Source organism: Ahaetulla prasina, chromosome 10 (assembly GCF_028640845.1).
Source record: "Ahaetulla prasina isolate Xishuangbanna chromosome 10, ASM2864084v1, whole genome shotgun sequence".
Classification (NCBI taxonomy): domain Eukaryota; kingdom Metazoa; phylum Chordata; class Lepidosauria; order Squamata; family Colubridae; genus Ahaetulla; species Ahaetulla prasina.
In genome coordinates this window covers 17010623-17028427 of record NC_080548.1, presented here as the reverse complement: position 1 = coordinate 17028427, position 17805 = coordinate 17010623, and the positions used below count along the sequence as shown (strand labels likewise).

Sequence of the window (17805 nt, the reverse complement as noted above, 5' to 3'; positions counted from 1 at the left end):
CTTGCGTCCAAGTAAATCTGCAAAAACTAGGTTGTGCTGATTACAGCTACCCTCCCACCTCTTGCATGACCATAGTTCAGCTTGCCGTACAACTTATTCCAAATATAAAAGAGCTACAGTGGGTCAGAAGCTAAATTCTGCACATGGCGTGCCGTGAACCTGACCCTCCTGCTATGGATAGAGAGTCCACCTGAGCAACCGCCTCTTAACGTACCGAGTGAACTGCTTGCTCTCTTCGTGCACTTCCATCTCTGAGCTCTTGAATTCGTTCAGCTCCTTCCGGATGGCAGCCTACAAAAAAAAAGAGCAGAGAAATCCCATCAGTTCCCGGTGTTTGATGGTTGTTGGACACTCTCAAAATCAGTCCACCATGACGACCAGCAAAGTCAATGGGGAAAACCAGATTCACTTAACATCCTTGTGACTAACTTAACAACTGCAATAGCAATAGCGCTTAGACTTATATACCGCTTCACAGTGCTTTTACAGCCCTCTCTAAGCGGTTTACAGAGTCAGCATATTTCCCCCAACAATTTGGGTCCTCCTTTTACCCACTTCAGAAGGATGGGAGGCTGAGTCAACCTTGAGCCTGGTGAGATTCGAACTGCCAAATCTGCAGGCAGCCGGCAGGCAGCAGAAGTAGCTTGCAAGTACTGCGTCCTAACCCACTGCGCCACCACGGCCCATCTCCAGTGTTTCGCTTAACAACCATGGCAAGAAATGAGTAAGGAAAATGGGGCAAAACTCAACAACTGTCTCGCTTAAGCAACAGAAATTTTGGGCTCAATTGTGGCCATACGTCAAGGATTACCTATATATGAATGTATCTATGTAGGTCTTTGGTTATTCGGGTTTTCTCTCACATAAAATTGGAAGTGTCTTGGCAACGTTTCGACAAAGTCTCATTCGTCATCTTCAGGCTTCAGCTTCGTGCTTCTGGGAGCAATGTGTGATCACAGCTGTTTCTTCCTTTTATCACACTGCAATCACACATTGCTCCCAGAAGCACGAACCTGAAGCCTGAAGATGATGAATGAGACTTCGTCGAAATGTTGCCAAGACACTTCCAATTTTACACGGGAGAAAACCCGAATAACCAAAGACCTACATACAAACACCCGCGAAAACCTCAGAAAACAAATGTATCTATGTGTATACATCACAGAGAGAGACACCCTCCCCTGAATACTGTACGTACAGACCGTTTTTTAGGGATAGCACACAGTTCCCCATTTTGAGTCTAGCTCAGGAAGTATCAGCCTGCAGGAGTGGGAGGCTATCTGGTTGGGAAGGTCATGAGATGTGGCAAGGAAGGAAACGGGTGGAGAGAAGGGATCTTGATACTCAGCGGAGATGAGCAAGAGAATAAATATCTTTATTTAGCCCAGCTATTAATATTAACATAGCAACACAGATGTACATTAACAATGAAGACGTTTGGGTCCTCCAAATATTGCTGCCCGAACACTAAGTTCCAACCCTTTGTCATTGGCTACCCTCACTGGTGGTGTGGGTAGTTATACATGTATAAATGTTTGGGAAGACTCAGATTTTCCATCCCAAGGTAAATGATGCTTTTACAGTAGTTTGTAAAGCTGATATTCTAAAACTGATTGGGGGGGAAGGAACTACAAGACAACAACAACAACAAAAAGATGACAGAAAAGATAAGACTTTTTCCTCTGATGCATCCTTGGGTTTCATTAGAGCAAAGGATTACAGGATTGCATCAAAGAACTGTTAAAAATAGGTCCAAGCCTGAAAACAGTCCTGGGAATTTTTTTATTTTTTTTTAAAAAGGGGCAGCTGAGAACAAAAGTGGTAGCGGAGCAAGGCTCAGCCAGATGTTCACAAAAGAAGTATAACTAGTTCACTTACACACCTGTTTGGTTAAACATTTTGGGGTTGGGTCTGAGTATTAATTAGACCCAGCTTGTTTTGGAAAAATCCGGGAATTGGAAGGGGGCATATAATTTTTATTAAAGAATTTTTTTAAAAAAGAATAAAAACAATACGAATTTTGAAAGGGAAAAGTAAGGGAAGTAAATTAATGGGGGGGGAATATAAAGAAGCAAGAGAAAGGAAAAAGGACAGGACAGGATAATGCGGTGAGGAATGAGGGTGAGGGATGAGGATGAAGAGAAGGAGAAGGAGAAGGAGAAGGGAAAGGTTCAATAAATTGTATAAACCTAGAACATGTATTAAGCCATGGTGGCTCAGGCTGTAAGATAGCCTGTTATTAAAACACAGCAGCCTGCAATTACTGCAGGCTCGAATCCCACCAGGCCCAAGGTTGACTCAGCCTTCCATCCTTTATAAGGTAGGTAAAATGAGGACCCAGATTGTTGGGGGGGGCCAATAAGTTGACTTTGTAAAATATAAAAATAGAATGAGACTATTGCCTTACACACTGTAAGCCGCCCTGAGTCTTCGGAGAAGGGCGGGATATAAATGTAAATTAAAAAAAAAAAAAGTTGACTCAAAGTTGACTGTTCATACGAAAGTTTTTGTTTGAGCCGTGGTGGCGCAGTGGTTAGAATGCAGTACTGCTGACTGCCGGCTGCCAGCAGTTCGGCAGTTCAATTCTCAGTGGCAGTTCAATTCTCACCGACTCAGCCTTCCACCCTTCCGAGGTGGGTAAAATGAGGACCCAGATTGTTGGGGGCCATAGGCTGACTCTGTAAACCGCTTAGAGAGGACTGTAAAAAGCACTGTAAAGCGGTATATAATTCTAAGTGCTATTGCTATTAATTAAATTGCTTCTGTGTTCAAGGTGCTGCATATCTCCTATAAAGGCCTGGCGATTTAATGGACCACCCATCTCTGATAGTTTTGGCGCCACAGTGATATCAGGCAGAGCAGATGTGCTCTGGGTTCCTTCGCTTAAGCCATGTCACCTCGCAGGACCCAGGGAGCACCCTTTCCTTATTTCAGCACTTGTCCTCTTGAAACACCATTCTCCCCAAAATCTTATGTGACTCCCCATGATGACATTCCAAACATCTTTGAAAACTGAGGTCTTCTCCCAGGCCTGGGAGCAGAGCTGGGTTTCAGCAGATTCTGACCAGTTCTGGAGAACCGGTAGTGGAAATTTTGAGTAGTTCAGAGAACCGGTAGTAGAAATTCTGACTGGCCCCGCCCCCATCTATTCTCTGCCTTCCGAGTCCCAGCTGATCAGGAGGAAATGGGGATTTTGCAGTATCCTTCTCCTGCCACGCCCACCAAGGAGGGAATGGAGACTTACAGTATCCTTCCCCTGCCACGCCCACCAAGCCACGCCCACAGAACCAGTAGTTAAAATTTTGAAACCCACCACTGCCTGGGAGTAGAGTGGGCACTGAGCCTCTATCTAGAGGTTTGTTATTACAGTCAAGCTGTGACGTGTGTGCTTCTTAGTTTTTAACTTTAAACTGCCCTGTGTTGTTTGGAGTTGGGCAGTCTCTAGGTTTTAACAATTAATGATTTAATAACCAAGCTGGCCAGGCTGGAGGCTTAATTATATGAACATAGCAAAAGCAGGACTGGAGGGAAGCTGAGCAGAGAGTTTTTAACTTTGTAATTTTAACTTTTACTTTGCTTTTTTTTTTTTTTACCTTGTCAGCAGGAGTGAGTTTTGTCCACGGCTTGTCTGCTCTCCTGTCATAATCATGGGCATCGGTTACTTCCACATATTCATTAAACCTCAGGATCTTTCTGGCCTGCAGTTCAGCCACTGTAGGCCTTTGGCTAAGCTAAAAGGCAGCGAGAGAGAGAGAGAAATCGACATACTAAAGTCATCACACAATACTCTGCTATACAAATAGAAGAGGTGCAACAATGCCCTGATATCTGTGCAATGTCACACTTCCTGGGCATTGAATGTGGGGCAGCAACACAGGAAGGTAGAAATGCTTGTGTGTGTATGTGTACAATTGTCCTCTGAGAAAGACTTATAATAATTTGCAAGACTGAGTTGCAAAGACTTAATCTGAAAGTCGTGAGTATGCCAAACCCTTCATTGTCACATGATAGTGACTAGCTAACACTGGTGCAAATAGCAGTGTTACAATAATAAGGCAAGAGTGTCACTTAACTTCCACTTCCTTTAATCTTCAGGGTTACATTTTCAAAATAAGTCTCTACCTGTCTCATTTTCTCAAACCAGCAGCCTTCAGACTTATTGGGATTACCAGCTGGTTGGGATTTTTGGAAGCTCCAGAATGCTTCTGGAGAGCACCAGTTTGAGGACAGCTGAGATAGATTGAGCAAAACCTCATTTCGGGGTTTTGAAAGTCTAATACATGAGGTGGTGAAAGCCAGAAAGGGAAAGACATAGATTTCGGAGGATGCACCTTATCTATCCATTGGGGGCTCACACTTAACTGCATGCCCATCTTTCCAAAAAAAAAAAAAAATTCACAGCAGGCATTGAGTTAAAGCAAGGATGTCCAAACTTGGCCCTTCAAGAGTGGTGGACTTCAACTCCCAGAATTCCCCAGCCAGCAACTTGCTCATATTTATAGCTCATGCTGGCTGGGGAATTCTGGGAGTTGAAGTTCACCATTCTTCAAGGGGCCAAGTTTGGACACCCCTGGGTTAAAGCACTGTTTCTCTGCCTTGGCAACTTGAAGATGTACAGACTTCAATTGCCAGAATTCCCCAGCCAGCCATGTATAAGGCATATCAGAATGAAGTCAGACCATTTATCCTTGATATTTTTTTTCCTATCCTTTTTATCTAGAGCACAGATTTGGTAATAACCTACTGAACCCACAGGAGGCCAGAGTCAAAAGCTCTTACCACTATATTCTGGACCAGGTCCGTGAGAAAATTATGGTGGTTCACGGAAAAATTATTTGCATTTTTTTATATTGCACTAAATCAGAGGTCCACAAACTACAGCCCCTGAAACAGATACATGCAATGAACGTTTGTCTTGCTGCAGAGTCTCCCCCTTTGGGGTCTTTTTGTGTGGGTTGGAGAGGGGCAGAAATTCTGACTTGGGGTCTGCTTCAGTCTCCTGGTGTGGGGCTTCGGCCAAAGGCTGGAGGGAAGTGCCACTGGTGGCGAAGAGCTGGAGGGCCTTGTTCCAGCGGGACTGAATCATGGCCTGGAACTGGCTGACCATCTCAGCCCGCTGAGCCTCCAGGTGCCGGTACCTGGCCTTGCACTCCTGCAGGTCTTCCCTCTGCTTGGAAAGCCTAAGCTCGTAGTCCTCAGTGAGGTGCTTCTGCTGAGCCTCTTTCTCGGTCAGATCCAATTTGAACTGAGCCAGCTGTTTTGCCAACTCTTTCTCATGGTGGCTGCTTAGCTCCAACAACTCCTTCCTGTTGGGGCTCTAAGGAGCCCAGGTGGGCAGGCGAGGAGTGGCTGGGAGGGGAGGGGCGAGTAGAGGCCGTCGAGGTGCCCCTTGATGTGAGTGACATTGAGTTGGCCACAACCACCCAGTCACATGATTACCTAGCCACGCCCACTCAGCTGGTCATTAGGCAGATCATATTAGTGGTCCACGGGATTTAAAATTTTGAATTTAGTGGTCCCTGAGGTCTGAAAGGTTGGTGACCCCTGTTCTGGATGGAATCTCTGAATGAACACCTCAGGATCAATACTGAATAAATCCTGCAGGTGGTGAACTTCCCTGTAGGGTCACCACCTACAGATTGCTGTGCAAACCGGGAAAAACACCTGAAGCATCTCATACCTTTCGAGTGAGCCTCCTTTTTATTTCCCTCATCTCAGCCTGTCGGTCAGCCTCATTTTTTGCTGCCAAATAAGAAGAAAAAGAAAAAGCTATTGAAATCTCTTTCCAGGTTAGTTTCATGCCAACTATGATTAAATAAGGCCTCAGAATATTAACCCTGTAGGTGTGCACCTGTTGGAGCAAATGGTTTCCATAAGGTTAGTCTTGTGCACAGGAGATATTAGGAATTGTGTCACGGAGATCTCATGATACGTAAGGCCTCATAATACATAGGTTTAAACATATAAAGAATGGTTACTGGAACTGGGTATATCTAGTTTAATGAAAAGAAGGACTAAGGATGACATGATGTGTTCCGATATCTCAGGGGTTGCCACAAAGAAGAGTGAGTCAAACTATTCTCCAAAGCACCTGAGGGCAGGACAAGAAGCAATGGGGGGAAACTAATCAAGGAGAGAAGCCACCTAGAACTAAGGATAAATTTCCTAACAGTTAGAATAATTAACCAGTGGGACAACTTGCCTCCAGAAGTTGTGAATGCTCCAACACTGGAAGTTTTTAAGAAGAGATTGGACAACCATTTGTCTAAAATGGTGTAGGGTCTCCTGCCTGAGCAGGGATTTGGACTAGAAGACGTCCAAGGTCCCTTCCAACTAAATCTCATCCCATCCCTTCCCTTCCCTTCCCTTCCCTTCCCTTCCCTTCCATTCCATTCTATTCTATTCTGTTCTGTTCTATTCTATTCTATATGTCTTTATCAAAATGAGACATGCCATCTTGGAGCATCATGCCACAACCTCCCCATCAGTTTCTACACCAGGGATCTCCAACCTTGGCAACTTTAAGTCTGGTGGACTTCAACTCCCAGAATTCCCCAGCCAGCTTTGCTGGCTGGGGTATTCTGGGAGTTGAAGTCCTCCAGGCTTAAAGGTGCCAAGGTTGGAGATCCCTATTCTACACTGTCTACACGTAGCCCTCAACTTACTACCATTTGTTTAGAAATTGTTCAAAATGACCACGACATTGAATGATTTATAACCAGTCCTCACACTTATGACCATTGCCGCATTCCCTACGGTCACATGACCAAAATTCAATTGCTTCGGCAAACCAGGATGCACTTATGAAGGCTGCAGTGTTCCTGAGTCAAGCAATCGCCATTTGTAACCTACCCAGCTGGCTTCCAACAAGCAAAGTCAATACTGGAGCCCGAGGGGGGGGGGGGGAAACCAGATTTACTTAATAACGTGATTCACTTAACAACTGCAGTGAGTTGCTTAACAACCACAGCAAAAAAGGTCGTAAAAATCAGGCACGGCTCAATGAAAAACTGCCTCGCTTAGCAATGGAAATTCCCATCCCCAATGCGGTCGTAAGTTGAGGAGTATCTGTACAACAGGAGTATCACCTATCTGGTAGACCAGCATAAGGGAAGTCTTGAGTTGCCGTTACTTACGCTGAAGTATGTTCCTTTGCTCCAGTTCTTCTGCCGTTGGTCTCTGGCTTAATCGCCTTTTTTTAAAAAAAAAGAAAAACATTGTTTTAGGCCAGTGGTTTTCAACCTTTATAGTGCTGCGACCCCTTTAATACAATTCCCCACGATGTGGCGACCCCAACCGTAAAATTATTTTTTTAGGCAACAATCTCAGCGCGCCTCAGCAGCCGCAGAAGGGGAAAAAAGCGGCAAACTGTTTTTTTGAATTTATCGTGCCTGAAGCCGTATTGGCTAGCGATCTGAACTGCTTGCGATTGCCTTGAGGACGGAGGCATTAAAGCGGAGACTCCTCCCCTATTAAGTTTATCGTGCCTGAAGCCAGATTAGGCTAGCGATTGGGAGTGATCGCAGCTGGCTTGAGAGGGAGACATCAGAGCAAAGATTTCTCTCTTTTTTAATTCATCGCGACTGAAGCCGAATTCGGCTAGCGATTTGAAGAGCCTGCAGCTGGCTTGTGAAGTCAACCATTGGAGCGCGATTCTTCGACTCGCAAGTATACTTCCCATATTTCCGATGGTCTTAGGCGACCCCTGGCAAATCGTCATTCGACCCCCAACGGGGTCGCGACCCACAGGTTGAGAACTGCTGTTTTAGGCAAAGGCAAGTACAGTACAAAGACAAGCTCTCATAATAGTAGCAGTCATAATACAAACATCATCTTTTTAAAAGAAGTATTTTGGCTTTGAAGGCCAAAAAAATGATGCTCTGCAAAGTGCAGGGTTGTGAACCCAGCACTGGTTTGCTATTCTTCCAATCCAGCCGACTGGTGTGAGCCAGGCCCAAGTAGGTAGTAGGAAACTCAGTCAGTGAAAAAACAAACAAACTTTATTCGAACAGCTGAGAAGTACTTCATTCTCAGTGTAGTTCAATTAAATTAAAGCAAATTCCTCCCAACACAAATTCCTCAGTCCTGTCGCAAACCTTGGTCCAATTAGGCAAACTGCCAAAGGCCTTTCTTGGCAAAAGTTCAGAAGTCACAGATACAAAAATAAATGCAAGAAGACAAAGTTATCAACGTTGTTTTCCGGCAAAGCCCAAACACCATTTCTGGTCTTTTAAGCTTTAGGGGAGGGGCCAATCATCTCTTGGCCCTACTCCAGAGTCATCCTCTTTGCTTGAGCCACTCTTGCCTTCTGGCAGCTCTTCTCATGAGTGCATTAGGAACAAGCTCCTCCTGTTCCTCTGCCTCACTACTATCAGCCTCTGGAGGCTCTGGAATCTGTACATCACTCCCCGATGGCCCTGGCCCCACCTCAGCCTCATCGCTATCCGACTCCGTTGCCAGCTCCGCAGGCTGCTGGTGGACCACAACATTGGCTTCCAACAAGCAAAAGTCAATGCGAGGGTAGCCTTCCCTAGGATTATATGGGGCTTGTAGGGCCCAGATGCAGAATAACTGGGAAAGGCATGGCTGCTGTAAGAGCTGCCGGACGGGTGCTACACGGGCCCACCTCCTGTTCCAAAACTGTGTTTTTGCTCTGGAAGCCAAAATGCTGCACAATCCTATCTTCCTGAAAGGAAACTTTTCCCCTGTAATGATACGAAACACTGTAAAAGGAAGGGCCGGGACGACTTCAGTTGTGCCAAGAGCTGTTGGAGCCAAAACCCTGGAGCCTCGTGGTCTATCAGGCACAGCTGGCTGAAGACGAAACCCTCCAGTTAAGAAATTAAGAGTCTGATTTTGCTTATATCAGCAGAAATGAATTTATAGTCCTTTCATACAAACATTCAACAGCTTAATTTAGAAAGAAAAGCAAACAGAAAGTACTTTATTCTGGTTGCTATGGTTAAGCAACTGGAGGGCAAAGAAACACTTGCCGGTTTATGGAAATCCATCAACTGGTCCCAGTCTATTTAGTGTGTGTATGTGTGTGTCTGTATGTCTGTGTTTGTAGATAGATAGATAGATAGATAGATAGATAGATAGATAGATAGATAGATAGATAGATAGATAGATAGATAGATGTAGGTAGGAAGATGAATGATTGGATGGATGGATGGATGGATGAATAGATGGAGAGATGGAGAGAGAGAGATGATAAATAGAGAGAGAGAGAGAGAGAGAGGGAGAGAGAGAGAGAGGGATCAAAACATTAAACAGCATATCAACATTAGGATTTCCCTAAATCTCTTCACTGCAATCCATCGCCCAGATTAAGACACCCATTTTCTACTTCTGATTGCACATGCACCTTATTTAAAAAAAAGAACTACCCTTCCCCTAAAGACATTTTATGGCTCTGCAGAAATTGTGGTGCCTATGAATAATACTCTTTAAAGATAAATGTCCTTAGTTACTCACGTAGACCAAAGCAACAGCAGTAGCACTTAAGATTTATATACTGCTTCACAGTGCTTTTACAGCCCGCTCTAAGCAGTTCACAGAGTCAGCCTATTGCCCCCAACAATCTGGGTCCTCAGTTTATTGACTTTAGAAGGATGGGAGGCTGAGTCAATCTTGAACCTGGTGAGAATTGAACTGCTGAACTGCTGTCAGTGGGCAGTCAGCAGAAGCAGCCTGCAGTACTGTGTATTCTAACCACTGCGCCACCACGACTTAAACAAAAACAGTCATATGACCAGAAAGCTCTGTCCATAAGACTGCCAGGAACTAAACAGGTAACAAGACTGCATACTTTTAAAACTGGGGAATATGGTCTGGATGGCAAACCTACCCATGATCGTGTTCTGTGAGATCGGTGGTTTTCTTGCAAACGTTTCATTACCATACTAGGTAACATCATCATCAGTACTTGGGTAATGAAACATTTGCAAGCAAATCACCATGTTCAGAGAGCATCAGGGACCCCACGGTTCAACCCTGAGCTACAAATATTCTCTTCTATTGGCACCATGATCCTTGAGGATAATGCCCAAACTCTTAACAATATGTTACAAGTAATCCAAATGCTTGCTTTTGTTGTGGCCCGCCAGTGGCCAGCAGATCTGACAGCAGATTTGGACAGTGAGGAGGTTGGGGAGGAACACGGGCCAGTCCTGGAGTCTGGGGAAGGCTCTGATGAGGTCTTTGCGTCAGAGGCAGAGAGGGGGCCAGGGCTGTATGCCAGTTATCAGCTGCCTTTGGAGTCAGACATCAGTGAGGCAGACTAACAGCTGGCGCCTGTTCCCAGTGTGCACATGCGCACAGTTGCCAGACACAGGAAACAGCTAAAGAACAAGGGTCGACTTGGGAGTAAGGCCACAGGTGGACGATGAATGGTCCCTCCCAGAGGGAATAAAAGAGAACCCTATTGCAGCATCTGAAAGATATCGGCCTGGCCACTCTCTAAGGCTAATAAAGGTCGGTAATCGTGAACTATCTTGAAAGACTGTGGGAGAGGAAAGACTTTGCTGGAGAGGAATTCACTGTAAATTAAATAAAAGGGGCTTATCGGGACGAGGACTCGGCTTCGTGCTGCTGGGGAAGCCTAGGTCAGAATAGCTTTAGCCTGACTTTAATCCATCCTACCTGATTAGCGTTGTCCCAATCTGCTGTCGGATTTCATTCCACTCTTCCTTGCTCTTCCGAGGAAAGGTGCTCTCTCTTGGCAATTCCTGCCGGGGAGCCATGTTTCCCAATTTTATAGCCAAGGTGTCTTTCCTCTTGACTTTATTGGCCAGGGCCGCTAAGGAGAACGAGACAACAAATCATCACAAGACAATAAAAAGCGATTGATGTATTCCTTGGTCAAATTCAGAGAACCGACCAACGCCATAAAGTCTTGGGTGTGTGCAACCTTTAAAAAGATCAAAAAAAAAAAAAAAAAGAATGATGTACATCTAGAACAGGGGTCAGCAACCTTAAGCACTCAAAGAGCCACAAAGGCCCTAACCGGAAGCCCCCCGTTCAATTCTGGAGCCAACCGGAAGTCCGGTTCCCCCACCATAGAGTCTCCTCCTAGCGCAGTATCCTTTTTCCTCTACCTATCCTAAATGAAAGCCCTATCAATTTTGGAGCCGACCGACGACAGGGAGCTGCAGCAGAGGGATGAAAGAGCCATATGCGGCTCCAGAGACGCAGGTTGCTGACCCCTGATCTAGAAGAAAACCATGTAGGGAAAAAAAAGGAAACTCATATACAGGAAGCCTTTAACTTACAACAGCTCATTTAGAATAGAATAGAATAGAATAGAATAGAATAGAATAGAATAGAATAGAATAGAATAGAATAGAATAGAATAGAATTTTTATTGGCCAAGTGTGATTGGACACACAAGGAATTTGTCTTGGTGCATATGCTCTCAGTGTACATAAAAGAAAAGATACGTTCATCAAGGTACAACATTTACAACACAATTGATGATCAATATATCAATATAAATCATAAGGATTGCCAGCAACAAGTTATAGTCATACAGTCATAAGTGGAAAGAGATTGGTGATGGGAACTATGAGAAGATTAATATTAGTGCAGATTCAGTAAATAGTCTGACAGTGTTGAGGGAATTATTTGTTTAGCAGAGTGATGGCCTTCGGGAAAAAACTGTTCTTGTGTCTAGTTGTTCTGGTGTGCAGTGCTCTATAGCGTCGTTTTGAGGGTAGGAGTTGGAACAGTTTATGTCCAGGATGTGAGTGATCTGCAAATATTTTCACGGCCCTCTTCTTGATTCGTGCAGTATACAGGTCCTCAATGGAAGGCAAGTTGGTAGCAATTATTTTTTCTGCAGTTCTAATTATCCTCCGAAGTCTGTGTCTGTCTTGTTGGGTTGCAGAACCGAACCAGACAGTTATAGAGGTGCAAATGACAGACTCAATAATTCCTCTGTAGAACCGTTTGAAGTGACAAGGGCACTGAAAAAAGGGACTTATGACTTGTTTTTCACACAGTCATTGCCCCAGGGTCACATGATCAAAAGTCAGATGGCTGGCAACTGATTCCTATTTATGACGACTGCAGTGTCCCGGGGTCATGTGATCCCCTTTTCTGGGCCTTCTGACAAGCAAAGATAACAGGGAAGCCAGATTCACTTAACAGTCGTGCTACTAAGTTAACAACTGCAGCTATTCACTTGACAACTGTGGCAAGGAAGGTTGTAAAACGGGCGAAACTCACTTAACAAAAGTCTCACCTAGCAACAGAAATGTTGGCCTCCATGATGGTCGTAAATCGAGGACTACCTCTACATCCAACTATGCCTAAATTGCTATGAGTCTGTTCCCATTCTGCATTCATGACACGCGGTAGGAAATTAAGGCTGATGGATGCATTACTTGGGGCAAAAAATGTTCAACTACAATCACACTTTTTGTTGTTGTTCTCAGCCAGTCCACGATTCTGACGTAAGTAGAGCAAATGTGATCCTAAAGGCAGGGAAGAAAGAGAGAGAGAGAGAGAGAGACTCTTACTGTTGTGGCTTTCGTCTTCATCTTCTTCCTCCTCTTCTTCCTCCCTGTACAAAATGGGTCCCTCAGAATCCGAATCGCTCGGTCCCTCGTCTTCATCCTGCACCGTTTGCAGGATCAGCCTGGGAATAACTGCAACCATTGGGGCCTCTCCAATGTACACATGGTGATTGGAAGGACATGCATCTCCTGAGCCATCTTCCTCTTCTTCTTCTTCTTCTTCTTCATCGTCTGGACTAACAAGTAAAAGGCACGCTATTATTCCCATTATATAATAACAACTACTATTGTTATGAGTGTACATATTAATTAATAGCTCTAGAACAGGGGTGTCAAACTCAAGGCCCACGGGCCGGATCTGGCCCCCAAGGGGCCAATCTGGAAACGGAATGCGACTTTTCGCCTCGAACTCTTGGCGGTACCTGTTTCTCCACCAGGGTTTCGCCTCCGTGTTATTGTGCCTCCGCACTTTGGTCCACGGCCTCTCTGCCGTGGCCCATTCGTCACAGTACAGTTTGCGTCGGACTTTTGGGTGCACAGGACAGTTCGAAGCCAGCCAATCGGTGCAGAGGCTCGAGGGCTTTGGGAGTAACAGAGCCTCCCTCTAAACTGCAGCCCCTGCTCTACACCCAAAGCCCTCAAGCCCCTGCACCGATTGGCTGACTTCGAACTCTCCTGTGTGCCCAAAAGCCCGACGCGAACTGTACTGCGACGAATGGGCCGCGGCGAAGGGACTGGGACAGAGGGGCCGTGGCTCAAAGTGCCAAAGTACACCCATCATTGTGTAACACGCTAAATTTAACTGTGCTGCGCAAGGCGCTGTGAGAGCAGCGGGCAGGCTATAGAGGTGGCAACAGCAGCGGTGTCGGCTGCAGCGAGGCCGGGCCACTGTCTCGGGGCAAGCCGCACACCTCTCCTTTGTTTAGCTACAGCATATTTATAGCAATTTTTTTTTTATTTACCCAAGCTTAGGATTGGGTATATTGCATTGACCCCAGCCAACAAATCAATCACTTGGAAATACTTTTAAGTATCCTTCTCCTCCCTAGTGCCTTCACGATGTGCTGGATTACATCATTAATCATTTCCAGACAGTATAATTGATCTCAGGGATGGTCACCTTAACGCCGGCTTTTCACACTCAGTACCTCCACAAAGTGTACTCTGGAGGTGTGAAAGAGAAGAAGCACAGGGATCAATCACAATTGAGAAGGCTCCGATATAGATAGTCCTCAACTTACAACAGTTCATTTAGTGACCGTTCGAAGTTACAACGGCACTGAAAAAAGTGACTTGTGACCATTTCCCCCCCCACACACTTATGACCGTTTTGCAACATCCCCATGATCACCTGGTTTACCTTCGGATGCTTGACAAACGAGTCACATTTACGGCGGCTACAGCGTCAAGGAGTCACACGATCCCCTTTTGCAACTTTCTGACAAGCAAAATCAACGGGGATGACTCCGATTCACTTAACAAACGAAGAACGGCAGTGATTCACTTAACAAACATGGTGCAAAACGGGGCAAAACTCACGTTAAGAAATTTCTCACTTGGCAGCATAAACGTTGTGCTCAATTGTGGTTGAAAGTTGAAGACTGACTACCTGTGTGTGGTTTAAATCTGCACCCATCACTAATTTTAACAAAAAGGAAAGGAAGTACCATATTTTTCCATGTATAAGACGCTACTTTTTTAAAAAAAAATATTTACTTGAAAATTGAGGTGCGTCTTATACACAGGAGGCTGAGAAGGCCGCACATGCCAGATGAGCTTCTATCACAGGGGCTCCAACCTTGGCAACTTTAAGCCTGGCGGACTTCAACTCCCAGAATTCCCCAGCCCACTTTGTGGCCTGGGGAATTCTGGGAGTTGAAGTCCTCCAAGCTTAAAGCTGCCACGGTTGGAGACCTCTGCTCTATCTTATACACAGCTCTATCATTCCTCTCTATTGTAGTTGTCACACTGCCACTGTAGGTTTCATCTCTATTGTTCCTGTGATGCATTTCTTGCTGTATGACTCACTCCAACAAGATGGCTTCTGCACAGTGGTGGCTTGTAGTGCACTTACTACAAGAAACTACATGAAACATGAGGGTGTCTTATACACGGAAAAATACCGTATCACAAATACAAAAAAAAAAAGGGGGGGGGAGCAACCTGACCACACCCGGCTTCTGACTAGCGAACCAAAGCGTGACTCACACTTTCAGCAGCTCGATAGTCACAGGCAGAGATCTGGTCCTGCCTACTGTTCCATTATCCTCGCTGGAGCCATCGTTTTCAAAGAGCAACGAGTGAGCCCTGTGTGAGCCTTCGGCCGGCGGGGTTGCTGGCAAAGGGCTACTCAACGCCTGCTGGATGCGGATGTGCAGCGGGACCTGGGACAACCGAGGAAGCCCTTGAGGTTCTCCATATCCCAGCTCGGCCAATCTCTTGGCTGGATCCATCACGGAGAGACCTTCTTGTTGACTGTCCATCCGTAGTTCTGTAGAAAAGGGAGCCTCCGCTCCGTAGAGGGAGGCGGGCAACGGAGCGCTGGGGGGTTCCGACGGAATGTGAGAAGGCAGGGAAGGTGAAGGAACACCGGGAGGGAGACTTGAGATCATATGTGGAGGTAGCGAGGAAGCGTAGGATGAGGACATGACCCTCTCAGTTGGGGATTTGGGAGCAATGGCCGATTCTAGCAAGGAAGGTACATTCAGCGGAAGGCCCCTCTTGGGAGGCAGAGGCGGTGAAGGCTTCAGCAACGGGGCGCCACTGTTAATCACCTGAGATAGTTCAGCTGGAAAGAAAGAGAAAGTCATTACATTGGGTGACAATGGAAGTCTTTATCACAGCTCTGCAAAGACAGAACCTTTCTAAACCTGAGAAGCTAATATGTTAAGCACTTACAGATGGAATGGGACTTTTCGCCTCAAACTCTTGGCGGTGCCTGTTTCTCCACCAGGGTTTCATCTCCGTGTTATTATGCCTCAGCACTTTGGGCCATGGCCCCTGTGTCCCAGTCCCTTCACCGCGGCCCATTCGTCGCAGCGCAGTTTGTGTTGGGCTTTTGGGCGCACAGGACAGTTCGAAGCCAGCCGATCGGTGCAGGGGCTCGAGGGCTTTGGGAGTAACAGAGCCTCCCTCTGAACTGCAGCCCCCACTCTACTCCCAAAGCCCTTGAGCCCCTGCACTGATTGGCTGGCTTCAAACTGTCCTGTGTGCCCAAAAGCCCAATGCGAACTGTACTGTGACGAATGGGCTGCGGCGAAAGAAGTGGGACAGAGGGGCCGTGGCCCAAAGTGCCGAGACATAATAACACGGGAAGTGAAACCCTAGTGGAGAAACAGGCAGTGCTAAAAGTTCGAGGCAAAAAGTCCTAGACCCCTTATAGACCATTCACAGAGATGGGGTAAATATCAGTTGTTGCTAAATTGTTAAGTCACCAAGATTGTTTTAAAAAATCCCTCCTAACAGCTCAGTTGCTAACTAATTGCTTTGCATACCTTTATCCTTTAAATTAAGGGGTATCCAACCTTGGCAACTTTTAAGACCTGTGGACTTCAACTCCCAGAATTCTGGGAGTTGAAGTCCACAAGTCTTACAGTTGCAAGATTGGATGATCCTGATTTCACGAGAGCTGCGTCACCTTGACTGCATGTCATGTTTTTATTATTTTGCCCTAAACGAAGATTTCCAGTTTAGTCTGTTTTATTAACAATACTGAATCATCTCGTGAGGTTTTTATTACCCCCACCACACCACACCACACCCAAGACAAGATACGAGTACTTGAAATATGTCAAGAAAGGTATTAAATGTGGAGCCAGCACAAGCCAGAAATGCTGTGGAACAGACTTGTGATATTGTTCTTTTTGGGGCCCAGTTCCCCCAGCAATACATCTGAAGGAAAACTAAACCAGATTTGAAAAGAGGGGGAAGAACAATTTTAGGTGTTGTTCTTACACCTACGCACTGAACTCTGGATTTCTGCCCAAGATTTCACAGGCTAGGTTTCTGGCTTCACGCAATGATCATCAACAACAACCTGTCCAAACATGTTTATGCAATGAACCAGCCTTTTTCTTCCTTCGCTTTGTTGTCTTTGTACAAATTGTTACCAACTCTTTGGTAGTCTTACAAGTTATCAGACAAGAGAGCAATTCTTATAAATGTAAACCTCGTCAGATTTGCCTGGGAAAGGAAAAATTCACTTTGGAAATCTTCTCTTTACCTGCCTTGCAAATCAATCTTGAATATAACAGGCAGCAGTTTTGCTGGACAGGAAAAAATATCCAGCTACAACTCAGAAATGTCAGTTTGGGCAGAGGGTACTTTCTGAATATAAAAGCAAAACTTCTATTTTTTACCCTTCCATATAAAAGGACTTGTCACATACCATGTTTCCCTGAAAATAAGAGCCTGTCTTATATTTTTTTGAATCCCAAAATAAGCGCTTGGTCTTATTTTTGGGGAGGTCTTATTATTTTGGGGTGCTTGGAGCAAGACGGGGCTCCTCTTGCCGTCTTACCTGATTTCCAGCTCTGTCTCCCTAACCCTAACCAGAGAAAATGGTGGGGACCGGCTGCGCATGTGTTTAAATATTTAAATATTTTGGGGAGGTCTTATTTTGGGGAGGATTATTTTGCGGGGGGGTCTTATTTTAGGGGAGGTCTTATTTTCGGGGAAACACAGTTATTAGGTAGATGCTGTTCATTTTGAACTTAGCCAGCCAGTACTAAGCACCTTTAAATGCATTCATACATTCATGTACCTCAGTGAAGTCTGGGAAATTTTCTGAAATGATGTCTTATCAGACATACATACCGGTAGTACCGTGATTCCCTGAAAATATGAGCTATTCCAAAAGTAAGGCCTAGCCCAATTTTTGAGGAGACTAATATACGCCCTACCCCAAAAATAAGCCCTAGTGAAGGGGGTGGGTGTGGCCAGCACAGGAGGCAGCCCTTCCCTTCCCTGGTCATCTCATGGCTGTTCGCCACCACCTGCACCTCAAAAAAAAAAAAAAAAATAAGACCTCCCCGAAAAGAAGCCCTAGCAATTTTTTGGGGAGGTCCAAAGAAAATAAGCCCAGTTTACTTTTCGGGGAAACACGGTATGTATGACCACAGCTGAGCCAAAAATTTCTGTTGCTAAGAGATGTTGCTGGTTTCTGACAGAAAGGCACTTAAAGAGACTAGAAGTATTTGAAATGTGGATTTACAGGCGGCTGTTACATATAAGCTGGGTTGACAAAATCAGAAATGAGGAGGTGATAAGCCCCCTGGGAAAGCCAAGG

At 45.4% G+C, this 17805-nt stretch overlaps 1 protein-coding gene across 1 annotated transcript in view; it reads right to left on the bottom strand.

Annotated features, from left to right (window-relative positions):
• Nucleotides 1-17805, bottom strand: part of PHACTR4 (phosphatase and actin regulator 4) — a 130406-nt gene that overhangs the window by 4098 nt on the left and 108503 nt on the right. Inside the window, exons 6-12 of the mRNA XM_058195918.1 lie at nucleotides 14727-15306; nucleotides 12522-12754; nucleotides 10645-10801; nucleotides 7137-7192; nucleotides 5681-5742; nucleotides 3594-3731; nucleotides 215-291 (exon numbers count right to left, since the gene is read on the bottom strand). Of these exons, the coding sequence (XP_058051901.1) occupies nucleotides 215-291; nucleotides 3594-3731; nucleotides 5681-5742; nucleotides 7137-7192; nucleotides 10645-10801; nucleotides 12522-12754; nucleotides 14727-15306 (1303 nt within the window). The remainder of the gene's footprint in view (nucleotides 1-214; nucleotides 292-3593; nucleotides 3732-5680; nucleotides 5743-7136; nucleotides 7193-10644; nucleotides 10802-12521; nucleotides 12755-14726; nucleotides 15307-17805) is intronic.